At 37.5% G+C, this 27,272-nt stretch overlaps 2 protein-coding genes across 10 annotated transcripts in view; both read left to right on the forward strand.

Annotated features, from left to right (window-relative positions):
- Nucleotides 1-1,015: 1,015 nt before the first annotated feature.
- On the forward strand, nucleotides 1,016-9,022 carry c9orf72 (C9orf72-SMCR8 complex subunit). Its single transcript, XM_077731167.1, has 10 exons — nucleotides 1,016-1,192; nucleotides 1,873-2,368; nucleotides 3,164-3,259; nucleotides 3,826-3,890; nucleotides 5,439-5,511; nucleotides 5,691-5,807; nucleotides 6,774-7,009; nucleotides 7,118-7,175; nucleotides 7,762-7,871; nucleotides 8,413-9,022. Exons 2-10 carry the CDS (start codon nucleotides 1,922-1,924, stop codon nucleotides 8,597-8,599), a joined length of 1,389 nt encoding a protein of 462 aa, XP_077587293.1. The 5' UTR covers nucleotides 1,016-1,192; nucleotides 1,873-1,921; the 3' UTR covers nucleotides 8,600-9,022.
- An 871-nt stretch (nucleotides 9,023-9,893) lies between these two features.
- Nucleotides 9,894-27,272, forward strand: part of kiaa1109 (KIAA1109 ortholog) — a 60,366-nt gene continuing 42,987 nt past the window's right edge. For all 9 annotated transcript variants that reach the window (XM_077730781.1, XM_077730785.1, XM_077730786.1 and 6 more), the window contains exons 1-30: nucleotides 9,894-10,034; nucleotides 10,630-10,718; nucleotides 11,084-11,219; nucleotides 12,180-12,296; nucleotides 13,549-13,627; nucleotides 13,707-13,771; nucleotides 14,366-14,540; nucleotides 15,644-15,725; nucleotides 15,826-16,019; nucleotides 16,558-16,637; nucleotides 16,841-16,991; nucleotides 17,116-17,272; nucleotides 17,470-17,548; nucleotides 17,894-17,985; nucleotides 18,154-18,271; nucleotides 18,386-18,541; nucleotides 19,029-19,126; nucleotides 19,300-19,484; nucleotides 20,370-20,476; nucleotides 20,560-20,783; nucleotides 20,866-21,081; nucleotides 21,725-21,862; nucleotides 22,013-22,189; nucleotides 22,565-22,693; nucleotides 23,804-23,923; nucleotides 24,165-24,496; nucleotides 24,617-24,867; nucleotides 25,397-25,637; nucleotides 25,792-26,283; nucleotides 26,668-26,941. In XM_077730781.1, coding sequence (XP_077586907.1) covers nucleotides 11,096-11,219; nucleotides 12,180-12,296; nucleotides 13,549-13,627; nucleotides 13,707-13,771; nucleotides 14,366-14,540; nucleotides 15,644-15,725; nucleotides 15,826-16,019; nucleotides 16,558-16,637; nucleotides 16,841-16,991; nucleotides 17,116-17,272; nucleotides 17,470-17,548; nucleotides 17,894-17,985; nucleotides 18,154-18,271; nucleotides 18,386-18,541; nucleotides 19,029-19,126; nucleotides 19,300-19,484; nucleotides 20,370-20,476; nucleotides 20,560-20,783; nucleotides 20,866-21,081; nucleotides 21,725-21,862; nucleotides 22,013-22,189; nucleotides 22,565-22,693; nucleotides 23,804-23,923; nucleotides 24,165-24,496; nucleotides 24,617-24,867; nucleotides 25,397-25,637; nucleotides 25,792-26,283; nucleotides 26,668-26,941 — 4,653 coding nt within the window. In that variant the 5' untranslated portion in view covers nucleotides 9,894-10,034; nucleotides 10,630-10,718; nucleotides 11,084-11,095. The remainder of the gene's footprint in view (nucleotides 10,035-10,629; nucleotides 10,719-11,083; nucleotides 11,220-12,179; nucleotides 12,297-13,548; nucleotides 13,628-13,706; nucleotides 13,772-14,365; nucleotides 14,541-15,643; nucleotides 15,726-15,825; nucleotides 16,020-16,557; nucleotides 16,638-16,840; nucleotides 16,992-17,115; nucleotides 17,273-17,469; nucleotides 17,549-17,893; nucleotides 17,986-18,153; nucleotides 18,272-18,385; nucleotides 18,542-19,028; nucleotides 19,127-19,299; nucleotides 19,485-20,369; nucleotides 20,477-20,559; nucleotides 20,784-20,865; nucleotides 21,082-21,724; nucleotides 21,863-22,012; nucleotides 22,190-22,564; nucleotides 22,694-23,803; nucleotides 23,924-24,164; nucleotides 24,497-24,616; nucleotides 24,868-25,396; nucleotides 25,638-25,791; nucleotides 26,284-26,667; nucleotides 26,942-27,272) is intronic.

Below are 27,272 nucleotides of genomic sequence, written 5' to 3' on the forward strand. Positions count from 1 at the left end.
AGGAGTTAAATATTTATATGGATTAGTGAAGTTAATGACCCCTAGAAGAAAACAATAAATACAATAAGGCCCGTGACTAAGATGAGTTTAGCACCTCTGCTGTAAAGGATGAGGAATAGAATTATGCCATTTACAGTACATATGATTGATTCATATTGCAGCATGATAATAAATCATTTTACCATTTGTGCTATAATATTGCATGAAGATAAACAATTATTAATGACTAATTTGTGAGTTATGCTTGTTGTCTCCGATTGACTCTAAATCACAGAGACAGAAAACTAAAACAATAATTTCAAACATTAATTCTCCTTATAACAAACATTTCAGATAGCATTAAATGGGGCCAATTGTTCATCTAAAATCTGTCTCTTTTTGCATTTTTATCGGGCAGGAGCTAATTAATTCATTTATTTTCCATATGAGACCTCAGGAAAACTCCAGTCTAAACTGGTTGCCCGTTTGTTGTCATATCAAACCCTCGACTCCAGAACGGTGAGGCCCACGCGCAAACAACGATACGTAAAAGGAATGAATGATTTTATATTTATCAAATTAATTTTAATAATCAGATACAGTACATCTGCGATCAGCTGGCCACCCCTTCAGGGTGTCCCCCGCCGCTGGCCCGGAGACAGCCAGTATCGGCTCCAGCACCCCCCGCGATCCCAATGAGGATAAGGCGTTTCAGAAAATGAGAGATGAGTGAAATATTATCTATTAATATATTTACACTTTTTGCATAAAAACAACTCAAGGCACACCAGCATTTGAAAATTGTATAAATCTTGTCTTCTTCTAGTATTAAGACTTGAATCTTCTAATATTACAATCTATGGTTTTAATCTTCGTCATATTTAGATTTTAACCTCAGTAGTACAATTTTAATCTCGCAATATGAAGATTTTTTCCTTGGATTGTCACAATTTCCCGTATAACCATCCCTCAACGCACAGTGGTTGGAAAACGGCCCCTCCACTGTCATTCACTACAGCGAGCCTGGCAATAAGACGTCATATGTACGCACCAGGAAGTATCTAGACGACAACAGACGGAACTGCAGCTGGATACGCTTGTCAACACCCTATACGCTTCCCACCAAAAGACAATAATTTAAGATCATAAGAATGAAACACTAAGATTACACTACTACACTAAAATCGGGCTCGTGGAAAAATCGGTGAAGGGGGTAAGTTACTTTATCTGTTATCTTAGGATCATATTTTCATATATATTTCACATTCGGCAACCATTCTGTATACTAGTTTTGTATACTGCATGGTACATCGAATAATAGGGAATGTGTTTAACCTGTTTAACGCAATGGGCTACCAATGGCAGTGATGGACGAACCAGCATTGCTATTAAGTGACATTTTTACATTGATCTCAATTGGCTTTGGCATATTTTGAATGAAATCCAGGTCGGTCCACCTGTGTGGAGTTTGCATGTTCTTACCGGGGCTGTGTGGGTTTTCTCTGGGTACTCCGGTTTCCTCCCACATTCCCAACACATGCATGGTAGGCTGATTGGAGACTCTAAATTGCCCCTAGGTATGGGTGTGAGTGCCAATGTTTGTCTGTGTGCAGGTGCCCTGCGATTTTTGGGTCAGAAAATGAATGAATGAATATTTCCAATGATGAAAGCCTGAAAATCAACAACCTCACTTAATTCCAGTATTTAACGTCTGTCACTGTCAGTGACAGCCAATGAAATGAAAAGTAGCTAAAAAAATATATATATATTTTAGCACAGCCCTGCCTCTTCATCCCCCTGATCTTTTGTACATTTTGCATGAATATAGTTATGTTTCACTTATTTCAAAAAACAACCAGCTATAATGTTTAATTATATGTTTTAACTTTTCAGATTGACAGCTATCCATCTTTACAGAAGACAACATAACATTTATACGTAAATGTCTTCTGCATGTCCACCACAATCACCTGCAGTGGCAAAGTCTGAAGTTGCAATAGATGGAGAATGTCCACTGCTGGCTGCCACTTTCGCTTATTGGGACAATATCCTAGGTCCCCGTGTTCATCACATTTGGGCACCAAAAGGGGAACATCTGATGTTGCTCAGTGATGGAGATGTGACCTTCTTGGCCAATCACACACTAAATGGGGAGATTTTGCGAAGTGCCGAGTGCGGCGCAGTGGATGTCAAGTTTTTTGTCCTGGCAGAGAAGGGTGTCATCATTGTGTCTCTCATCTTTGATGGTGAACTCAAGGGGGACAAGAACACCTGTGCGTTGTCCATTATTCTTCCACAAACGGAGCTGGCCTTCTACCTGCCTTTACATACCATTTGCGTTGAGAGGCTGAAGCATGCTATCCGAAAGGGTCGCATTTGGATGCAAAAGGTAATTTTGAGACCTCAATAATAACTTGAGTAATTACTCTGAAATATTGTTGATAAAAAATCTTAAAATATTAAAATATTATTTAGCTTTAGAGTAAAACTTGACTGCTTTAGAGAAGGCAGGGCAGCCTGGCAGCCAAGTGGTTAGTGCGTCAGCCTCACAGCTTTGCGTGGGTTTTCTCTGGGTACTCCGATTTTCTCCCACATCCCCAAAACATGTTGGGTAGGCTGGTTGAGCACAGTAAATTGCCCCTAGGTATAAGTGTGATCGTGAATGGTTATCTTTATTCTTGTGCCCTGCCTGCGATTGGCTGAGCACCAATTTTTGGGGTCACCTGTCTGGTCCCTAAAGTTAGCTGGGGTTGGCTCAAGCATCCTCCGAAACTTTTAGCATCTCCACCTTTTGATTAATGGCAGAATAGAAGCAACAATTAGGTGCATACTGCGCTCTACTGTACACATGATTAATGGCGGATTGGAGTCAACCATTCAGTGCATACTGCCACCTACAGTACAAGAGTTTATACCCCCTTCTTCCATCTTGATTACCCCTCCATGCGCATGAGTGCATTGAGCACACCCGCGAATAGTTGCCGCCATAATGGATAATCAAATTTGTTGGCAAAATTTAATTATCGATGTTACTAATTAGTTTTTGCAGCCTTATTATACACTAAAAAAACCTTAAAAATATATTTTCATTAAGTACCCAACCATTGGTATACATTGATTTCAGTGTGTATACATCTTTACAGTATGCCATTAATGTTTTTTTTTGTCCTTTGCTTTATTTCAGGGTTACAACATCATCGCAGTGTTGAGCTTGGAAATTGTTCCTATTATGGAGCTGCTTTCCTCTATGAAGACGCACAGTGTGCCTGAAGAGATAGATGTGAGTGACTGTAGTCATCATTTGACAAAAAGTAAAAGCACAGTAACATCTCATTACAAATTATTGATTGGTGGGATGTCATGTGGCATTTTGTGTAAAGAGCCCATTGACGGCCGACTGCTGTACTTCAATTTGAAGATACCACACTGAAAGCCGTTTGATTTGCACCAAAAGTGGGTAGCCTGACGCAAACAGGACTGGGCTCATCTTTGGTGTGCGTTTCATGAAGGCGAAACATGCCCCAACAAAAGAGTGATAACCTTAAATGAATACTTTTCTTAAATCATCTCCAATAAAAAAAACATTAATTCATTATGTTCAATAATTCATTATTTTTCAACAGTGTGTGGATGTGGGCCAGTCGAGCAATGCGATAGACTAACTTATTCGGCCCCATTTCTGAGGTTTTGTCATTCATTAATAACAGTTTCCTTATGCACATAATGGTAGTTTTCAGGCTTTTTGATACTACTGCACATTATGATTCCGCACATTTGTTTGTCATTTGTATCTTGCCAAGTAAACCTCTTTTACAGTTATTTTCCTGTTTTTCTTCATCTGACTAGATAAGAGACACCCTGCTAAATGATGATGACATTGGAGACAGCTGCCATGAAGATTTCCTCCACAAGTAAGCGCCCCAATCCTGACAAACGATGATAGATAATGAGTAGTGCTATATTAACCTCCATCAGCCCTCCAGTGAGAAAAGGGGCCAAATGTAGCTGAAGTTTTCTCTATTCCAAGTTGCTCACAGCCTTAGACCTTCATCGTTGCATTTTGCTGTGATGCAAAATGGTCTGCAAAATAAAGTAATTTATTTGCACGTTAAATGACATTTATAGCGTAAGAGAGTTTAATAATACAAACAGCTTAGATGATTTAATGTTTAGCAAGTATAGATCATTTCGGACCAGTCAGATCATCCATGTTAATAGCCATAAACTACAAAGAGAGCATCTATTGCAGTCGATGCTTCACTCGGATACAAGCAGTTGGTATTAACTCTTTTGGCCTTGTCAACTGAGATCCTAAATAGCTCATGCTAAATTTCGTGTCCAGTCAAACAGACTGCACTGTTTGTGGACGTGTTGTGCATTAGTTTAAATAGTATGTGCGATATGATATATTCAGTCATTAACAGATTGCGTGTGCTTTTAGCAAAACCTGTAAAACTGGTAATTACTTTTTATGACTGCGTTACAAAAAAAAAAAAATCTTATACTCCAATAAGCCAGCAGCCGGATAGGAGCCATGTTCGAATTTAGTGCAAGGAAGAAGACTGAGCAGCTGCCACCAGTTAAGGTGCACTTAAATACTACAAAAAATACTTTAAAGTGATAGCAGACCATATGTTGGACACAAATCCATCCAAAAAAAACCGACAGAAAAGGCTTAAGAATGAAATTACATCCTAATTAGCCTTTCTTTTACAACTGCCTTGGCCCTGCCCACTAAAAACTATCCAAATAGGAGATAATGTCACAGACAAATTGCTTCAGTATGATAGCATCTATCCATATGCTATCTTTTCTCTTGTTATCATTTGGCTGTTCTGTCATTTCGTCAACATTACTAGTGCAGCTCTGGGAAGCTATGAATCATCATCATCAGTTCTGGTTGTTATGTCACAACCAGAATAGCTAAAAAAGTGGGCATTCCCTGATGTATTATTTTGGGTTGAGTAACTATAGGGCGGGAAATAAAATTAACCAGATTTGAATGCCAAATTTGTTTTTTTTACTTGTTTAATACATTCATGCAATTATTTTCATTTCTTGAAATTGCAACCTTTTAATATAACCTTTTAAATCATTGCTTTTAACATTTTGATGTTTGCTGTCCAGCACATTTTTGCTGAAAATAATGACTCGTCTTATGAATGCAATTTAGGTGTGAGGCCTTAATTTACATCACTTAATGCTCTCTGCTCCCAAGAATTTTAGAAACAGTAAAAACAAACTCTTTTTTTTCTCACTTCCCACTGTTGTCAGAGTCAAGCCATGTGTTACATTGGCATTGTCATATTTTTAGTTATCACTAAATTGCCATCTACTTTATATGTGTAAAGCACCACTAAAAAAATCCTCAGGGTCACGCATACATGCTCACTGGCATATAGATTTAATATCAAGGATTATCTGTAGTTCTAAATCTATTTCTGTGATTTATGATTCAGGGCCATCAGCTCTCATCTCCAGACTTGTGGTTGTTCAATCGTTGTTGGAAGTAACCCAGAGAAAGTAAACAAGGTAAATTCACCAGATTACTTGCTACAATAACATCAATGAATACAAAATATACATCCATTTAGTTTAACTATCAATCAATTCTAAAGCTAGAATATTTTCACACCATAAACCACTTTGTTACATGAATAGTTTTAATTCTATGGTTTTTGAGTCATTATTTCCAATCCATATTTTGGCAGATTGTGCGAACACTTTGCCTCTTTCTTACTGCTGCTGAGAAGAAATGTTCTCGCCTTTGCAAGGCAGACTCGTCTTTCAAATATGATACAGGCCTCTTTGTTCAGGGTCTACTAAAGGTAAGATACAAGCAAGCAAAAAAATCTAGCTGATTTAAATGTAATACTCTAGAGGTCTTATTATTTATGTTTAAGTGAATATCTGAAAAACGGTTATTTTAATATATGTTAATTTGCCAGTTGTTCTCTATTTCAATATTGTTACTTATGTTTGTTCTTGGTTTCACCTCGAATTAAAAAAAATCCTTTCCAAAACTATGATGTATACTCCATTGCGACATATAAAATGTTTCCTCTTCATTTTGTATTTTTTTTCTGTGGTACCACTTATACACAGTAGCGACAAAAATACAATGGTTGTTATGCAGTTTTTTATTTTGACAGAACTTTTCACATAAACCACAAAGAGGTGCAAACCAAAAAGGACATACTTTAATAAGAAAAAAAAAGTTCTCAGAGGATGAACTTGGCGAGCATGTTTCTTTTTTATTGAAGTCATTTTTCTGCATAATGGTTTTGCTTGTGTAAGATCCCATTAATAGTTTTATATAGTTTTCCATCTCTGGGTAGGTATTTGCCATGTGTTCACCTGTTACTGTATTTTTCCTCTGCATTTACATTGAAGTTTAAGCCTTTTGTGCATGACTCTTTTTTTTTAACACTTAGTTTTGACTGATTATTAATCAAAATGGATTGGACGTCTAGCGCTGACCGTGGTGCTGAAAGATAAAAATTCACAGCCAGAGTTCCCAGTTTGACCTATTGAACATTTATCGCCAACAATTACATGCAATGAGTCCAAAACTGGGAAAAAAATAATTTTCAAGTCTTACTAAATTTATTAATGACGTTTTTATTAGGTGACCAAAAATATACTCTTTACACTGCACTGTAAAGGAATCAAGTATTAACTTTTAAATAGCTCTCCACTCTAGTGACCACTGTCCTCGCAAGGGTTAAGTAAAATACATTTTGCAGATCACTGTGTCTATTTCCATTTGTTCTAATCCTTTATTCATTTTTCAGGACTCTACTGGTAGTTTTGTACTGCCCTTCCGCCAGGTGCTTTACTCACCTTATCCGACCACACACATCGACATCGACATCAACACAGTCAAGCAGATGGCGCCTTGCCATGAACATACATACAGACAACGTGGCTACATGCGGTCTGAGCTTAATACACTTTGGAAGACAGACGGCGAAGCGGACATACCTCCTGACAGTATCATCTCCACCGATGAAACATGTACACCTGACTTGTGAGCTTGTCATTTCTTTCCATCGTTATATTGACTTTTATTGTTTTGTTGTTTTAGAAATGTGATTATAATGTCAAAAATAACAATACAATTGAATTCTTTTTATAGGAATATATTTCAAGATGTTATGCATACAGATACTTTGGTGAAGTCATTTATAGATGAGGTAAGTCCTTAAACCTTTTTGCCTTTGATATCAATGCTAGGTTCACACATCTAATTCTGCAGAGTAAAACAGTTTGTATCATGTGGGTAATCATACACCAATTCTAACCTTCTTATCACAATTTGCATGACTTATTTGCTACGAGCAGGCGACTGAATCGCAATAAACAACTGTAGTTTCTAATGAAATAAGGAATGGTAATATTTCAAGTTTGTAGTATTCTAGACCAATGTTATTCTCTGCAGACTAGAAATGTGGCAAAATGCTTTACTTGTGCAAACGGGATAGCACAAAGGAAAAAGTATAGTAGGAATTATTCAGAATTGAAAAGTTAACATTTCATACTACAAATAAAGTGTTACTTTTTTCATATGCTTGCCTAATGTTTAATAACTTGCTCCATGACATTTTTTTCATCTGCCCGAGTAATCGGAAAGTGGGTAACATCACTCTGTCAGACAAAGGAGAAAATACTCCAAAGTCTAACAGTCTAACTTTTCCATGAATGTTTTTATGATTGTTTCAAGTATCTCAGATTATTCTTGGTTCCCCTAAATCTTGTATTCAAATTTCTTGTCATGTGTAGGTGTTTATGCTGAAGTGTGGCCTTTCCCTGCGGAGTGCCTATTTGGCTCAATTCTTGTTGCTGCTTCACAGAAAGGCTCTCACACTCCTGAAGTATATTGAAGATGAAACGTAAGAAATCTTTACAAATTTCCTCAACTTTTGCTGAAATTACGAATTGTAAGACCTCAGAAGGATTTAAATTCTCACTTTTTTTGTCTCTTAGTTTGTGAGCATTATCCATGATAATCAAATGTGCTCCATATTCACAAAATCTTTCTAAATCTAAGTCAAGAATGAAAACTGTTGTAAGGATATCCAGAAATTACAGAGATTTTCTTGTGACTAATTCATGGTACACTCGAGCCCTTTCCCCAAAATCATCTGGGATAGGCTCAAACTCACCTACAGTAGTAGTGAGGATAAGCAATGAATATGATGAAAATGATTATAATAGAAAGATAATGAGTGACTTTACCTCAATTGAAAAGACTGGGGTTTTCCGACTTTGTCAAAGTCTGTGTCTGTCTATCAATAGTTCATCTTTGGTAAACGTCCAATCCATTTTAGTGGCAAGACGGTATCTGATGTAGTGTTTAACTGCAGCTATAGCGCTATTTTTCAGTGCCTGTGTTTAACAAGTTGCTAACCATTGACTCCTTACCCTTTACAGTCAAAAGGGGAAAAAACCTTTCAGGTCCCTACGCAATTTAAAGACTGACCTAGATCTGATGGTAAAAGGAGACCTGAACATTGTCATGGCTTTTGCGGAGAAGTTGAGAGCAGGACTACACTCATTTGTATTTGGAAAGCCATTCTACACAAGCATGCACGAAAGAGATGTTCTCATGAATTTTTAATCCTGAATTTTTAAAAAATATATATATACGGTCATATATATTTTAATTACATGCAAGTTTCCTTTTCATACCAAGATTTTTTATTCAACCATTGTCTTATCTTTTCAATGATTCAGTTCAAATCATTACAGTTTCTCTGAGCTGTTGAATTTTATATCCCTAATCTTCTTTTATGATATGTTTTGACAAGATAAAGATTATTCTATGTGCTATGGAGAATAGTGTGAAAATCGTGCTTTTAAAAGTGTTACAATCATTTGCATGCTTTAAGATGCAGTTTATTAAAAGCCTCTGATATTACTTACGTGAAGCAAATGTCATTGTAATTTAAGGAATAGATCCTCATTTTTTTATTATTAAGGAATGTTTGTGCAAAATGTGAATGTTACAAATCCATTTGCAGTATTAAAATATTTACTTTAATTCTGAAGTCTGGTGATTTAATCAAAGATGAACTCAAAATCATTATCATTAGAATTGGTTACGATTTATCATTCTTTTCTGCTTATTTTTTTTTAAACAATATAATTTTTTCTGGGTTTTTTCCCCCCCACATTCTGTCTCTGATAGTTGAAGTTTACCCATGTTGACAATTACAGGCCTCTAATCTTTTCAAGTATGATAACTTGCACAATTGGTGGTTGACTGGTGGTAAACAATACTGTGTTTTTTTTTTTTTAAAGTGCTCATCCAGCCCACATGCATGTTTTTGGGATGTGGGAGAAAATTGGAATACCGAGAAAAAAAACATGCAAGCCCAGGGAGAACATGCAAACTCCACCCCTTCAGGACCTTGGATAGAACCCTCGACCCCAGAAATGTGCTGACCACTCACTCACCAGCCTGACCACCTTGCAAAAACATCAGTAAAATGAATAAATATAAACAATGCTGGATTGGACCTTATTAAATGTAGAGAAATATAAACAGGATAACTAAATTGCTTGGATTTTTTTCTCATCTTTCAAAACTATAGTTCAAAACAAAACATTCAATTCAATGCCACAAAGCTTTATATTTAGTGTCCAGATGTTGAATGCGTTAATTCAATTGAATTGGGTTTATATCAGCCAAATCTAGTTATTACATTCCAAAACGCACCTTTCTTTGTTACATAAAAGCTTTAGTTTTTGCGCATTTGACAAAAGTTCCGCCCCGTTTTGACGATCATAGTTTTGATTGGTACACTTATATTTTCGTCAGAAATACTTGTAAAATTGAACTCTCATTGGTGGAATCAGAAATTGACGCACCGATTCCCCATTGGTCCGTTTCACATCTGCTGTCATCAGAAGCGGAAGAGATGTTGGCTATCCGCAAGCCAGGTAAATATTCAACAGAGGATGCATTCTGCCCATGCCTGTCACAAAAAATGACAGCAACTGTTGGATCACTGATATAAAGATGAAAATTCAGCCTTCACGGGGACATCAAGGTACTGTAGTCTCTATAAGTGCTTTGTTTTCATATATTATTAATTGTGAAGTTGCAGGGTGCGGCCCGTTGTCATTAGCTTGTTGGCTATCCACAGTGCTTACTTTCTAATATTGAACATTTATCTTTGTTATGGGCATGATCCTTCAACATCAAATGCTATTTGTGTGCAGATCGGGAACGCGATTCATAACTGCATCATAGTAAAGTGTTAAATTTTGAGTGAATCGCCGTTTCGGGGTAGTTTCATGTGCTGAGTAGTAGTGAACTGGGGAAATTGCTCAAGAATTAGGATTAGCTCGTCTGGTTTTGGTATGGCTTTCCCACAAACCCGATTTTAATAAAAATAGTGCTTTTTTGTAGTCCACATGAACTGTAACAGTGGCAAATTCGTCATCTGTCTCCTTACAATATCAGATCATATTCGTCCCTTTTAAATTTCCCATGTAAACAAAGCAAATTGAAGTTGGGCAATCTGATTGGTTTGTGATAAAATGCCAATTTATCAAGTCTGCGCTTTTTCCATTTCTTCTGGAATAAATGGGGAAATAAGTTTTCATCATACAATATTTTTTTTTCTTGTATCCTTTTTATAGATGTACCTGTAAACCAAAATCACACATCGAGCTGGTGGGCGGAATCTGTGATGTAATTAGTTGAACTGAAATGTAGGCCTACATATGCGGTAAGTACTTTATCCATATTAAGAGTTTTCTTAAGCACAAATACCTCTCTAACTATTTACACAGGGATCATTGCCTGTTATTTCATTTTCAGTTGATCAAGGTCAGTGAAAGCTGACCAATAAACAAAGTGAAGAAGGAAGAGAAATTAATTCTAAATAACTTGTTAAAAATTAGTATGAGAAGTGCTGATGTGGAACTTTTAATTAAATGTTTTGCATGTATGTTATTTTTATATCAAAGGTCGTGCTTAAAAAGTAAATACAAAGTTAAAATTCACAATCCGTATTGTATGTACTGTTCTTTAAGACCAATTTCTATTAATTAATGGATAGCAGTCTTCTATGCTTTTTTGTTGTTGTTGTAGTTGTCGAAATCAATGAGAGAGCCATTAGCAATGGAAGTGCTTGGTTCCAAAAACAACGAAAGTACCTTTCCTAGTCTTGGGGATTTGGATGACTTTCTCACCAAGCATAACTCTAACTTCATATGGCTTCTCGTGGGTAAGTGCTTTGTATACGTTTTGCAAACATCAGTTGAAGAGAAAAACTTAATCTAAATATTTATACATATAAATATATTCCCCATATATGAGGATATGGGTTGTCCCAGTTATTTGGGGGACAGGTTGAATGGATATTCATCTTATTTAGTTAATTTTGTGTTCTTGAAATTAATGTGTATAATTTTTATATTCATGTAATCATTTAGGATTTATTAAGACATTTCCATATTCCCTATAGTGGAAAAATAATCAAATGCATCCAATCCATTAAAAAACAACTCACCTGCAAAATAGAAAATGGCATTTTTTTTTGTTGATTTATTTTTTCTCGTTGCTTTATATAACAAATAAGAGGAATACATGAATATTTCATTGAGTTATATCTCTATAGATAGTTCAAGAAGTATTTGAATACCTGTCTATGAGCTGTTATTCTGACCCTGAAAGACCTGTTAGTCCACCTTTAAAAGTCCACCTCCACCCCTGAAACAGATTTACCTGTTTGAGGTCCTGTATAAAGACGCCTTTCCACCTCATACAAGCAGTAAGACTCAAACATTTAACTTGGCCAAGACCAAAAATCTCTCCAAAGACACCAGAGACCAAATTGTACACCACCACACATCTGGAAATAGTTACGTAGAATGTGTCAATTAGCTTGGTCAAAAAAGGTCCACTGTTGGAGCAACGAGTACAAAATGTAAGAAACTAAATGACGGTCAATCTCAGAGTGGAGCTCCATGCAAGATATCACCTCTTGGGGTCTCAATGATCCTAAGATAGGTGATCAATCAGTCCATAAATACACAGGACAACCTGGTCAATGACATTTGACTCAGTCAATAATACGTCTTAAAATACATGGCATGAATAATACATTTGAATCTAATGTATGTTGTATTTCTTCCACTTATTAATGGTATTTCTAAACTAATCAGTATTGTATTTTGTCATTAAGCCACCATTCTGTCCTGTGGATGGATCATCTATTTAACTTATTACAACTCCCGGAACATTGGGCTCATCCTCACCTACATCATCAATAGACTCTACAAGGATGGCTACATTCATATCGGTAAGTTTTTTAGCAGCTACACACAAGTTAAAACCCCAAAAAACGCTATCCCATGGGTCACGGGAGGTGCCGGAGCCATCTCAACTAATTACAGACACCAGGCACGGGCCACCCTGAATTGGTGGTCAGTCACAGGGAGACGGACAACCATTCACTCTCGCGCTCATACCTAAGGGCAATTTATAGTGCTCAAAAGCCTTTATGCATGTTTTTGGGACGTGGGAGGAAACGGGAGTATCCGGAGAAAACTTACACAAGCCCGGGAGGAACTATGCAAACTCTACACAGTGAGGACCGACCTGGGATCAAATCCTAAACCCCACAACTGTGAGGCTGACGTGCTAACCACACGGCTGTCGGGCTGCCTAGAATCAGTATATGTTCTTTGATTCTAGATATGTTAAACACATCGGCAAACGTTAAATTCTTCTTTATTTGTGGCCATGACTAAGCATACAGAAACATTCGTACTATTCTAAATCCAAAAAGAATTTCTAATCCAAATGTGTTTTAATCGGATAATCGTGCTAGAGTTGAGCATGTTTTGTTCACTCTGTCACTTTATTTGAAGATCCTCTGACGCCACTCTCTAACATTCGTGTTGTTAGGGTGACTACAATTTTATAATACACTCCATATTTTCTTCTACTTTTCTCATTTTTAAAACATATGGAAATGCAAATTTAGTTATTTTTGATTCAATATATAACGTTTTTTTTTAAACTCTAGTGCACTCATTTTAAAATATTTAGGAGACTGCAATTTGAGACTTTTTTCAACACGAACAGGACTTGGGATATATAAATGTAAATAAAATTGTGGCCATTAAGTTTTTTTTCTGGCACCACGGGGACAGAGTGATTATCACGTCCGACTCATTGTTCTGAAGTCGAGGGTTCAATCCTTGGTGTATTCTGACCATGCTTTGTAGAGTTTGCGTGTTCTCCTAGGACCCACATGGGTTTTTTCTCAATGTGATCTGGCTTCCACCCACATCCCGAAAACATTATGCTGGTTGAACACCCTAAATTGCCCCCAAATTTGACTTTGAGCATTTATGGTTTTCCGTCTCTCTGTGCCCTGCGATTGGCTGGCAACCAATTCAAAATGTTCCCTGCCTTGGTTGGGATAGGCTCAGGCACTCCTGGCACCCCTTGTGAGGATAAGCAGTTCTAAAAATGAATGAATTAATTTCCCACACCTTTTTAAACACTTATGTACTACACAAAATTGTTGTCTTCTTTCTCCACAGGTTCCTTCTCCTTCTCTGTTTTGTCAGGAAAGGTCATGTTTAGAGATGTTTACTATATCAACCAAGATATGTCTATCAGGTAATCTGGCCTCTTGAATTGATCCTCTAGTCTCTGTAAATATAATGTTCTGTTTATTTTTTAATTTATTTTTTGATAGAATACAAGATGGCTTCCTCATATTCCGCTGGTGGAAAATGTATAACCCGAAGCAGAAACAGCATGGTGAGGGATCCTTCTGCAATTCCCACACAAATTCTTGGGTATTTTTGTCTTTGGAGATAAATTCACAAAAAGATTTGCTTTTGAGGGTTGACAAATCTTGTCACATTAAATCCTACAATTTAGCAGTTATCTATGTTGACTGCTTTTTTATGTTGTTGACTACTTATAATTATACCATACTCAACTCGAGTTCTTTTCTTGGAGGACCTAGTCATAAGATCCTAACCCTTCTAGTCACTTTTGTACCTACTCATTCATGTGACTACTTATTCATGTTGACTATTTATCTATGTTGCCTAAATATTTCTTGATGGTTTATTGATTATATATTTATTTATGGTTGTTGTTTGTACACTTCATGGTGCAGCTTTAAATCTCATTATACTTGTATAATGAGAATGTAAGCAATCCATTTAATATAGGCCACTTTACAAATACTTCTAACATAGACTACACGTGTTTACACTTCTCAGAAAAAAATGCTACTTTCACAATGAAAGACCAAAGTTGAGAGTGGATATGGCCTAAATTGAAATTCTAGGCCATTTTTAATTGTATATATTTATTTACAGTATAGCTTTGTTATGTCATCAGACCCCAAAGCAGAGACGAGGCTTTACGTGACAGTGAACGGTTTTGAGTTTCATGTCTACAATCGGACTGACCTCTACGCTCGGCTACAAGAGACTTTTGGCCTGGAGCCGACAGTTAGCACATCCAAAAAAGATGACGACCAGGGAGGGGAAACAGGAAAAAAGACCTTAGAACGGTAAGAACCTCCATTACAGCATGATATATTCTGTATATTTTACATACTTAACTATAGTATATACTGTATATTATTATTTATTTAAAGTTTGGATTATTTGGTAGGGCGGCCCGCTGGAGCGAGTGGTTAGCACGTTGGCCTCGCCGCTCTGGGGTCCTGGGTTCAAATCCAGGTCATGTCCATCTGTGTAGAGTTTGCATGTTCTCTTCTCCCTGGGCCTGCGTGGGTTTCTTCTGGTTACTGTGGTTTCCTCCCACATTCCAAAAAACATGCATGCTAGGCCGATTGGACACTCTAAAATGGTCTCAAAGCTCGGTATGGATGTGAGTTTGCATGGTTGTCCGTCTCCATGTGCCCATCGAGTCAGCTGGGATAGGCTCCAGCACGCCCTTGCAACCCTAACGAGGATAAAGCGGTTCAGAAAATTAGATGAGATGAGAGATTATTTGGTGTCTGGTCATAGCTGTATTCAGTATTACTTCATTTTTGATGATGTATCGGGTAAGCAGCAGTATTGTCATATTCTATAAAGATGGCTTTAAAGTAATTTTGTCGATAAAGCTAGTAATTTGGATCCTCAGCTATGCATCCTATATACAAGAGGTTCTTGATAATTAATTGGTTCATACTAAAATATATTTTTAATATCTGAAATGTGTTTGAAAGTAGGAAAGAAGTTTTTTTTCCACTCCAAACATTACTGTTATTCCCTCACTGTAGAGCACAACTGATTACAAGGCATACCACCCAAATTTCACAAAAGTCTTCTTAGTATCTTTTGATATCTGTACTCTGTAAACCTGTCTCATCACCCTCAATTGTTCTTTTGTATTGGCTCCAAGTAGCAGACAGAAAATTATTTGATAATAAAATCTCCTTAGTGCTTGATTATCTCAACTAATACGAACCCTAGCATAGCAATTTCATTCTTGCACGTTGGATATTTAAAATATCCAATTTTATAATTAAACTCATTTAAACAATTGATTGCCTCCCAGAATGTCAATCATATTTGTAGTCTGTTAAATTGCTATTAAGTACTGTTGGGATTTTATAAATCAGGAAGAAAATTCTCACATAAATTTATTGTCATTTCTCGGCAGTGTTAACATTCAAGCTGAAAATCCAGACACCACATCCTCTTGGCGCTCCCTCATTCCTGTTATCAAAGTTAACATCAGTACAGTGAGTTAACACACTTGTAAAAATGCTTAGTCTCGTGCTAAAAAGTAAGATTTTTTTTACCTTGTAATGTGTCTTACTATGTTTTATTTCTCCTTTGAAGGGACGGTTGGCATTTGGGAATCACCACCTCCCTCAGACTCTTTGCTTGAATTTTGAGGATGCCTTTCTGACCTATGCCACCAAGCCTCCATCTAGCCACCTGGATCAGTACATGCACATTGTAAAGGGCTCACTAGAGAATGTGCGAGTCATGCTGGTTCCTAGTCCACGCTATGTTGGCATGCAGAATGATGAGTAAGGATGTGTTACCGAGACAGATTGTCTTTTTAACTCATTCACTGTCATTGGCAATGGGAGACATCAATTTGACTGACAGTATTTGTTCAATCATTGCCAGTAAATGCCAGCCAATGGTTTATTTTATGTAATGACATTATAGCTGTTAGAACAGTGAAAATGTTGTTGGTATTGCCTAAATTGCAGTCAAGGACTTCCCTCATTGTCTGGTATTGATGCCAATAGCAGTAATTGAATGATTTCAGTCAGTTTTCCCAGTCAAAGTGGACTGGATGTCTATGGCCGTCAATGACAGTGCAACAGATTACTTAATCCCAGCCATGCCAAATGAAATTGGTTTGATGTATAAAACTGCCAATGGCCGTGAACAAATTAATTGTTTATATATTATAGCATAGTTGTTTTAGAGCATACATCAAAGTATTTGATACATGTATTCAAAATTACTGAAATACAAATTGTAATAATATACAGCACTTTAAAGTTTATAAACACGTCACAAAAATTAACGATGTCTTGGCAATTTGTTTTGAAGACCCCCCAGGCTGATGGGAGAAGGCTTTGTGGTCATGCAGTCCAACGATGTAGATATCTACTACTACCAAGATGAACCTGGTATGAACAAACAACAACAAACACAAACACTATGGAATATTGTCCACACTATTGGCTCAAGAGAAGGCTAATAACTAGAAATGAAACCAGCATGTAGATGCACCAAAAGAATTTCCTATTCTTGCTTTGTTGTTTTATTCATTTATTTTTTGGGGAGTAACATTTGTTTGCAGAGAAACACAATTTTTCTATCTGTACATGAGGTGTGGTACCAGTGGGACAAGAACATGGGGACGAAGCTGAGACACCCAGTGAGGATGATAAACTTCAGGATCTTCCTCCATGCTGGGGTCTTGACATTGTCTGTGGAAAAGGAACTGATTTCAACTATGGCCCTTGGGCAGATCGCCAGAGGTGCATAGACAAGATATTGCATGGAAAAACAGACACATAATCTAATATTTAACTGACATTTCAGTTTTGTGCAATGTATGATATTTTTAATTTTGGATTAATATACGTTAACTTTATGTTATAGGGATTGTCTGTGGAAGTTCTTCTTGCCGGCAGACTATCAGGACATGAAAGTGACTGCAATGGCCGAGAGAGGACAACCCAGGCAGATACAGGCATTTGAACTCCGCATGAACATCATTGCTGATGCCACCATTGACCTGCTTTTTACCAAAAACAGGGTATATTAAACTCTAGAAGTGTTTTTAATGCTTGACATTTTAAATTGATTTTCTTGATCCTTTTATTTATTTGTTTTTGTGTTTTTTTTTTTACTATGATGACTATTCCTCACTGTTTCTCCAATGACCAAACGCCCACTGTACCAATACTCTGTGTCTTCCTCTTTTTAATCTTCTGTCTTAATTCTTCCCACTAGGAAACCAACGCTATTCATGTGAATGTAGGTGCAGGTTCTTACCTGGAAGTCAACATCCCCACGACTGTTGGAGACACAGGTAGTTAACAAATCAATAAATAAAAAATTAAAAAGAAACTTTGGCCATCCCATATATTAACTTATCTATATCTATGGACCCAAAGTAGAAGGAATAGATAATCATTTGAGAAATTTATCAATCCTGTTGTCTTCCCTGCCTAAAAAGTCCTGATGATTGAGGTGTGGAAATATTCAGCAGTATAACTCAAAATTTGTTTTCAGTCTTGTCATAATTATTTTTTTCCCATATTTCGTTTAAAAAATAAAAATAAAAAAAACATGGAATGACTTCATAAGGTCTTTAACTGTTGCCACATCTATCATTTTTAAGAACTGACAGTGCTCTTTTTGATTTTTCTCTAAGGCTACCTGACTACGATCAAAGGGCAGCTGCTTCATGTTGACACCACCAGCAGCATGCAGTACAGGACTCTCCTTGAAGCTGAGATGTTAGCTGTAAGGAGTATTTCATTACCTAAGTGCTCTACAGCTTTAGATTTAGAGATTCTTTTTAAAAAAAATTTAATAGTAATAATAAACATTTTTACAGTCAGTTTGTTGCTAAATCTGTGCAAGCTACACATAGATAACATTTCCAAATGTCTTTTACTTCCAACATTTTAGTTCCATGTGATTGCCAGCTACCCTCGGGTATGGAACATGCCCCAGTCTTGGCAGTGTGAGATTGAGGTGTACAAAGCCACTTACCATTTCATCTATGCCCAGAAAAACTTTTTCACAGGTGAGTTAAAAATCATTATAAATAAACAATTGGAACCTTTCATAATGAGACTCACAATTAAGAAAAATGTTCAAAAGATTGACATCATATAACATTTTCTTATTAATTCAACAGATTTGATTCAGGATTGGGCCAGTGATAGTGCACCAGACATTTACTCGTTTGTTCCCTATTCTTGGACATTCAAAGTTCTTTTTCACCAGTTTGAAATGATATGGGCTGCAAATCAAAACAACTGGATTGACTGTTCCACCAAGCAGCAGGAGAATGGTAAGGAAGATTTTTCTTAAGTCTGCTTGAAACTCTTAATTTTTTTTCACCACTTTGCTACTGATTCATGAAAAAAATCTGGAGACGACAATTAATTAATGAACACTGCTCTTTAAGAAGAAAACATTGTATAAAATAAGTCATAATGGCTAGATAAATAATGACTTTTAAATGTCAATAAAACACATACAGCAAACAAATTAAAATGACATTAAATTAACAGAAGAAAATAATTTGAATTGTTTTTCATTGCTAAATTTTTAAGTGCTTTGGCTCTCCACTCGGGTTGAGACATCCATTCATTTATTCATTTTCTGAACCGCTTTATCCTCATTAGAGTTGTGGGGGGTGCTGGAGCCTATCCCAGCTAAAGCCAGAGGCGGGGGGACACCAAAACCAAGGGAACAACCCAGAGTTTTAGACACTTTAATCAAGACACAATGCATTTTATCTCTGTTCTAATCCTTACAATGCCAATTTCCTGCAGTGTACCTGGCAGCATGTGGTGAGACACTCAATATAGACTTCATTTTGCCTTTCCATGAGTTTGTTCCTACCACTTGCCATACACGCTTCAGCTTGAAGGTTAGTCCTTTTTTTAAAGTATGGTGAAGTGCCAACATTAATCTATCCAAAGTTTGCTAATGAGTCATAACTTATTTTTAGATTTAGATTCATTTTATGCACTTGCTAAGATTAATTTTATGCACTTGCTGAGCTTTTATCGAGTGTATTTCATTATGTCTTGACCATTTTAGGCAGAGGATACAGACATGCGACTTTCTTTGCCTGAGTGCCATCCCAGTCGGTACCCCCTCCTCACCCTTGCCAAAGATTACCAAAATGTCAAACTGCCCCCAGACACGTTTATGCCAGGAGAAAATCAAAGCGCACCACCACCCAAACCCAACAAGTCCCAGTGGAGGAATATCACCCATGCAGAGTGAGTGTGTAACTGTGTATTAAAGTTGGAGGGGATGAAGGAGGGTGATTTTATGCAAAGAAAATGGCTTCATGACTAACCTCAAAGTACATTGGAAAAATATTTAAAAAATTACTCTCTCTTGAATTATTATATTGTTTTCAATTTAATAGAAATGAAGTTTAATTAGTCTTTTTGTTAAATAATCATCATTACTTATTAGTACATAGGAAAGTGTAGGCAAGGTTAGTAATTAAGATGAGTGGTGCTAAGTATATGAAACAACTTAAATTGTATAGAACGACAACTTATTTTCTGCGTCGGTCAGTGTGGAGCTCAGCAGACTCAGTTGGTTGGCTAATGTAGTACTATCTTGAAAATGTTTAAAATGATTAAAAAAAACACAAACAAATATGTAAATATTTTACTTGAAATGGCATCAATACTCACAAGTGGCATGATTGGACATGCCTACAATGTATTCAGTATTATTTTTATCCATTCATGGTTGTCAACAAGTCTTTATTTTGCCCTATTCAACAATTTTTTTCCCATTTTTACTTCGCATTTACAACCTCTTTATTAGATATACAATATACAGATATACAAAGTACAAATATATCTTGAAATTATATGTACTTCTTTTTTTTTTAACGCAATTCACTCATTTTTTGCCATTTTCAACAATAGACAACCATTTCATTTAACCTGGGAGTAGTGGCTTTGAATGCTCCTATTTCAGTGACATTGATGGAACTTTTTGTCCAATTTATATTAACTGCAAGGGACAAATTATAGTTTATTTGTACTGAATGGCAGCAAATGAGTTAAGCTGTCTTTCTAAAGTTGTTTCATAGGCTGTTGCAAAATTTAAACTGCATTTGTTCTTCCAAATGTTTTCATCAGAGCTGGCTGGGTTGACTGTTGGAGTGTACCAAACTTCTTGCTCATTATTGACTACACATGGCATCCTATTTATCCCCAGAAAGCAGATGAGCAACTCAAACAGTCATGTAAGCTTCCTCCTATAGTCCAACAAATGTATAATTCTTTTCAAAATGTATTTGATTCATATATGTGTTTTTCATAACTATAGTGTCTGAAATGGAGGAATCAATCCTGTCAGCTTCACGACCACCAGAACACACTCCAGGACACCATTCCCACCCATATTACATCTCTGCTACAGCCAGCCACAGCCAGGCAGCAACTGATCCATCAGAGCTCCCTCCTGACAGACTTCATGTAGAGATGGAAATGTCATCTGATTCTCAAATTATCCTTTATGGTCCTTTACTCCGGGCTTTGATTTCCATCAAAGTAAAACTATTTTTTAATTGTCTGTCTCATCAAAACCTGCAAGTTATCGAGTAGCATTTTAATGTTTCTAATGTTTTCTCAGGAAAATTATTTTGGTGAAGATGACATGTACACTGATTTTGAAGAGACAGTGTCGAGTCCGGTTTTGTCCACTTCCTCATCAGGCCTTGGTTGGTCACCTCTTGGAATGGAAGACAGCGGACATAAGGAAACGTCCAACATACATCCCTTGGACCTGCGTCCCTGGGATATAACTGTGCTCATTAATCTCTATAAAGTTCATGGTCGACTGCCCATGGTAAGGATTAATCTGCATGTTTAGGGTTTAAAAAAATGTCAACAGAACAAAACTTTGTAAATCAATGCTGAAAGAGTAACAATATAATACTGGACAGTCTTGTCCAGAATAAAAATATACTGTTGTAATGTTTCAAACATCGGTAGTTGATTGATTGATATCAAAACAAACATGATATTTAACAGTAAAGATTGAACATTTAAAAGGCTTATGTTAAAAAAGGCAATTTTGAGATTTGAAATGTCACTGTAATATATATAAAAAAACCAATAATTCATTCATCATTTGTACTGCACATCCTCACAAGGGTTATTGGGGTTGCTGGAGCATAGCCCAGCAGACCTCAGGCGAAAGCCGGACAGCACCCTGACTGGTCGCCAGTCAGTCGTAGGGCATACAGAGAGACAGGCAACGGGCTAGAATCGATCCATCACTTGCCCTGATGAAGGTTAGGCAGATGAACCACTACAAAATCAGGTGGCAGGAATTTAACATCAGTTTAAAAATAGAAATTCGAAAAGGAGATTAAGGGTAATTTTTAGGCCATATCATCAAGTGCGACTTTGGCTGATGTGGATGCAAGGGTGGATTTTGGTGATGTACAAGGATTAATCTCTAAATTTGTCTCTCTTTTTATCTTCAGCACTGTAACAGCGAGCTACCAGAAGGTCCATCTGGCTTCTTGGAGCGACTATGCTTTGAAATGAAAAAAGGTCACAAGGAGACTATGCTTCAGCTATTACTGTCACCAATTCACATCTTTGTCAGTGATAACTACCAGGTGAACAATAAAGAAAAAATGTTATCGGCTCTATCATGCACTAGTTATGTCCCATGCCATTTTATTTCGCTTTGCTTCTGTCTTAAGTCTATTTAGAAGAAAACAAATATATTATATATTTTTAAAAATAATACATTCTTTGTGCCACAGCGTCCCACGGTGGACGGAGTCCTGAGAGATGGTCACCTAAGCCTGTCCGGCTTGCAGATGAGAGCACATGCCATGTTCTCCGCAGAAGGATTGCCACTAGGAAGTGACACCCTTGAATATGCCTGGCTCATCGATATGCAGTTAGGGTCTCTCTCTGGCAGGGTTACTCTTCCACAGGTGTGTACTCATTTCTGGTGAACTTGAAATCTAATTTAACAATTATTCATGCAGCATCACCTGAAATTTCAACTACAACACATTCTGGTTTTGAAATAATTTGTTCCATTTAGTGCAAACTGCTGCCACCATGAAACTTTTAGCTTCCATATGAATAAGAACATAATGTTAAGTTGTTACTCTTGTGGTGTGAGTGTGCCACAAAAAGTCAAAGGATAAAGCAAAACAGACAGTCAAACCTTTTAATTTTAAGAAGGAGGGCTTTATTCTGAAACATAGTCCACCAGTGTCACTCCTTGATTCCCGCTACACATAAAATCAGTTAAAACTCTTTTGATCTTGCAATTAATATATTGTGTAATTGTTTTTTTTAAGGTGGCTAGTATGATAGAGTGGGGGGAATGCTTCGTTTTCCATGTGATGTCCCGGGAGTTCCAGCTTGAACACCCGAAGCCCACTGTCATTTGCCAGCATGGCGTTGACCGGCGCATGTGTGATGCTAAGGTAATTTTGCTTACCATAGTACTTATTGACTGTTATTTTTGTGCCATTTTTGTGTGTGTGTGTGTGTGGGGGGGGGGGGGGGGGCTTCGTTTCTTACTGGCAATGTCAAAGGACAATTAAATCCTTCCAATTTCATGTGCTCAACAGAGGATTGAAATTAGGTGGGATAAAACTGTTTTTAGAATGTATAAACTCTTTGGCTGCCATTAATAGCTGTAGGCGTCCAATCCATTCTGGTTTGCATTGACCCCTGAATTAATGTAGAGGCACTGAGTGAGGAGCACCATTCTGTGTTAAAGCTATGGAGTACAACAGAATGTCAATTGAATTTACGCTTCTTTAGCTAGACATATTAAATGATGTTTTCCTAATTTGCTGCGGAACAATAACAATTGCGTTGCCCTTATTTTTGACCCCACTACTTGAGAACATTAGCAATTTTGGGCGATCCCTCCCTTGATTACCAAACTCTTGTGCTTGTACTCGTCAAGGTTTGGGTCTGTGGGACATCATTTTCTTATACAAAGTTGCTTTGCATTTTTCTTGTGATCGGTGATTGTATAGAGTCAGTTTATTGCGAGACAGAGTCGTGGTGAATAACTAATGTGAGCAGTGAGCATATCATTCACATAACCTGACATGTAGAGTGCTTGTGACAAAGTTAACAATAGACTTTTCGACGTGAAATATTTATTGTCATTATAATGTTGGGCATGATTAATAACTGTGAAGAAGAGCAGTTAATTAAGTGACACCGACAAGCTCATGCATACGCAAGCGTGCATACATTTTTATCCCCTTTTGTGTCCATGTCTTTTATTTATTTAATTTTAAAATTAATCGATTATATTAATTATAATAAATTGCCTTCAGGGAACCATTTCACTTCAGTTATTTTACTAGGATGTCAGCGTTGCACACACAATTAATCAAACTTAAAAGCTGGACAAATCTTGCCCTTGCAACATGAACTGGATTTTATTGGTGTAAAGTGGGTTGAAGAAGGGCAAGGATTGCTTAAAAGTTAGTAAACCTTTGACATACCCAATTTGCATGAAGTTTAAATATTACAACTCCCCCTTCCTTTTATTTTTATTTTTATTTTTTTAGTTGGCCTGCTTGCCAGGTCACTGTCGAACCTCCGAGGAGCTCAAGTACACCATGACACGACTGGCCGTGGATGGAGTGGACCTTTTCATCGTTGAACATGGCTGTGCTGCTAACATCAAAGTATTTACCACTTATTATTGGAATAATTTTACAATGTACCTCTTAGCACTTTCCAATTTCAACAGCTTTATTGTTAAACTTGGAATAGCTCCACTATTTATGCAAAATAAGTATTTTCAATACAGAATAAAATCATTCTGTGTTGAAAATACTTATTTTGCATAAATAGTGGCGCTATTCCAAGTTTTATGAGCCCAACTACAACAATCATGGTGGAGTAAAATATGATGTTCCTTTTTAGACCGGTATTTTACGTGTGGCCAACTGTAACCTGCATAACCAAGCTGTGGGAGAGGGCATCAGTGCTGTGGTGCAAGACCTAAACATCCAACAGTACATTGAGCAGCAGCATCACAGTGAGGTGAGCAGGCTGCTGCCAACTGGTCAGGGGCAAATTCCAGGACAGCCACTAAATCTAGGACAGCCTCCGGTAATGCGACGCTCTGTCTGGCTGGAAGCGGGCTCAGTCAACCTCAACCTCATCACAGCAGACATTGCCCTGGCTGCTGACCATTCAGCCAAATGTGAAGTCCAGAGGCAATTTCTGGAACTGCATGACACACAAACCAAAAGGTATATAAACATAATCTGTCATATGCTCCTTGCCAACAATTGCTGTTTTTCAATATTGTGCTGTCGTTTTTCTATGGTGAATTAGCAGTTGACCTCTTTTTTTCTCAACCCTCTTCCAAGACTCTGGTTCCTATGGCCTGAAGAGGCTGGCATTCGAAATAAGCGTAGCAGGAATCGATGTGGCTGCCTCGGAGGTTGCAGGTTCTTTGGAGGAACCAACATGGGGTTCGATTTCTTCAAACTAGAAGAGATGACACCTTCATCCTCATCTGCATTCTCATCCTCCAGCACAGAGTCGGATATGTGTTATGGTCAGTCTCTGCTTCATCCTGGAGAGTGGATTATGACCAAGGAAACACCCAAAATTGATGGTAGGATGATTACAATAATGTTATCCGTTACAGACTGTCTGCTTCCATTCATACCGAAATTAATCTATTCGTTAATTGAAATGAATAGAGCAGTCACTCGGCTTAAAATTTGTCTAATTGAGGAAAACCTTTGGTGTTAGGTATTTTTGGGATGCTTAATACAAATATGACCTTTTTTTGTAATTTATTTTTACGACTGTAAAAATAGCCCAAAACTAACAATAGATAGCAAAATAATACCTGTTACTCCACGATTTAGACATACTGCACTGCTGCCCAAGTGCTCCAATGTGTGAAAATCAATCAACTATGACATGCGAGCGCTGAACACAATTCAGAGAATGTTTGCTCAAAATTGTCTGTTCAAAACATATCTTTTTGGAGCATGTCTAGAATTTCTATCTCATTCTAGAAACAACAGTCCATCTGTGATTATAAAATGACAGTTTCCAAATCTGCATTTTGTCTTAAACATTTTTTTAACAATCAATTTATTATTATTAAGATTTTTTTTACTTTTACTAATTAGGAAGGGTTGTTGGCCTGAAAACAGATACACACTCACCTTGCCTGCATCCTGGAGTGCCTGAGAGGGCCGGTCAGCAGCACCTTAGTCTCAAGGTGCCACAACGCTCTCACAGCTCTGCCTCTTCCTCAGAGGAGAATAGTTCTTCCAGTGCGGCATTACCCCTTCTAGCCGGTGATAGGGACACCCCTTCGCCAAATGTTGAACAACGTGTGTTTTCTGTGAATGGAAAAAGTCCTGCTGAGTGAGTAAAATGGAAAAACCTATCGAGTTGACTACGAGAAGCATTTAAATGTGTGATATATTTAATCAATCTAAGCTGAGATTTTACATTTTTAGCTTCACATACATTTTTATTTCATTTTTAATTATGCTACTTGTCTGTGTGACTTTTACAGCACTTTCCGGGATATTCCTGAAGGCTCACCTATTTCAACCAGCAACTGTCAGGAACGAACTTCGGTGCGCTCACCCCTTTGCTCTCCCATTAAGCGGCAGTCTTCAGTACACTCTAGTCGACTAGGCAGCACGAAGAGCTTGTCAGCTGCTGTTTTTAATGACAGGCCCCCTCCAGTGCTGTCTGGAGGTGTTCAGTTTAGCGGTGATGTTTCCCGGAGTGACGAAAACGTCCTGGATTCACCGCGTCAACGTCGAAGCTATGGCTCATTCCCCTTCACTCCTTCAGCAGACTCCAACACCTTCCATCAGTACCGATCCGCAGACTCCAGCATGTCAGTAGCTGACAGTGAAGCCTATTTCTCTGCAGCTGAAGACTTTGAGCCGATCAGTAGTGCTGATGAGGGTCCTGGGACATACCCAGGACGCAAAAAGAGGAGAAGGCAGCAGATGCAGCAACCACCACAACCTCCCTATTACATGGAGAACTACAGGTTAGCTTTAGTCTATAATTAAAAGTTATGTCATATTCTCATGAACAAGGGAGCATAGACAATCAATCAAAGTTTGTATTTTCATTATGTCCAAACAGTATAACATGAGATTAGATTAAACTTTATTCACCCCTTACTCGAGAAATTCACGTTGTTGCAGTAGCAAGAAGCTGAAAACATACACTGGAAAATACATTGTAGACCTAAATTAAGGTTTTGAAATGTTCTTGAACTCGAATCCATAAATTAGTTACTAATTTTCTTGGTAACTATAAGGGTTAGAACTATTTATTGCAAAAGTATAGCTGAGCATTAAAAAGGGAACATATTACATACCTTATAATTTAGTAGCAATTGTACTAAAATATTCTTCTTCTTGCTCAGTCGGAGCTCCATCTACCACAGTGTTGAAGGCCCACTCACTTATGTGCTCAATGGCGAGCTGATCACTGAGCCCCGTCCTCTGCCTCTACCACCAACACTACCACCACTGCCTTCCCATCCTCTGCCAAGCCACATATCCCAAGCCTCCTTTGTATCAGCTCTAGCCATGGAGGAAGAGAGTTCCGTGGAGGCTGAAAAGACGGCAGAGCCTGGCCCAGTAACAAGACAGCCCCATGTGATGGCATGCTACCAGAACTACCTCGCCCACTATCAGGTGATAGTTGTATTTTTATCTTAATTGTCTCATGTCAGCCTGAAATTGTTTTCTCATTGAGTTTTCAAAAATTCTGACACTATCTGAATCAGGGATCGTTTAGGGGAGTTACATACTTCGAAAGACACGAGGCATTGGGGTAGTTAGGACTTTGGTCTGAACCATGGCGGTCGCTTTCACCCATCAAGTGAATCACAAGTTTTATTAAGTTCAGGGCTTGCATTATTGTTATTTTTTTACACCATTTTTTTTACTTTTATTGCAAATGAATATTGGGTCCAAATATTGGTTATTGGTCTTTTCTAACTACTAATTTGTATCGGTACTGAAA

The sequence above is a fragment of the Stigmatopora nigra genome, chromosome 13, assembly GCF_051989575.1.
Source record: "Stigmatopora nigra isolate UIUO_SnigA chromosome 13, RoL_Snig_1.1, whole genome shotgun sequence".
NCBI classification, from domain to species: Eukaryota; Metazoa; Chordata; class Actinopteri; order Syngnathiformes; family Syngnathidae; genus Stigmatopora; species Stigmatopora nigra.

Bases quoted from the DNA above. Each gene is read 5' to 3' on its own strand.
- c9orf72 (XM_077731167.1), top strand. From the start codon at position 1,922: ATGTCTTCTGCATGTCCACCACAATCACCTGCAGTGGCAAAGTCTGAA. The intron at 2,369-3,163 runs GTAATTTTGAGA...GCTTTATTTCAG, and splicing joins GTCGCATTTGGATGCAAAAG to GGTTACAACATCATCGCAGT. The intron at 3,260-3,825 runs GTGAGTGACTGT...TCATCTGACTAG, and splicing joins GTGTGCCTGAAGAGATAGAT to ATAAGAGACACCCTGCTAAA.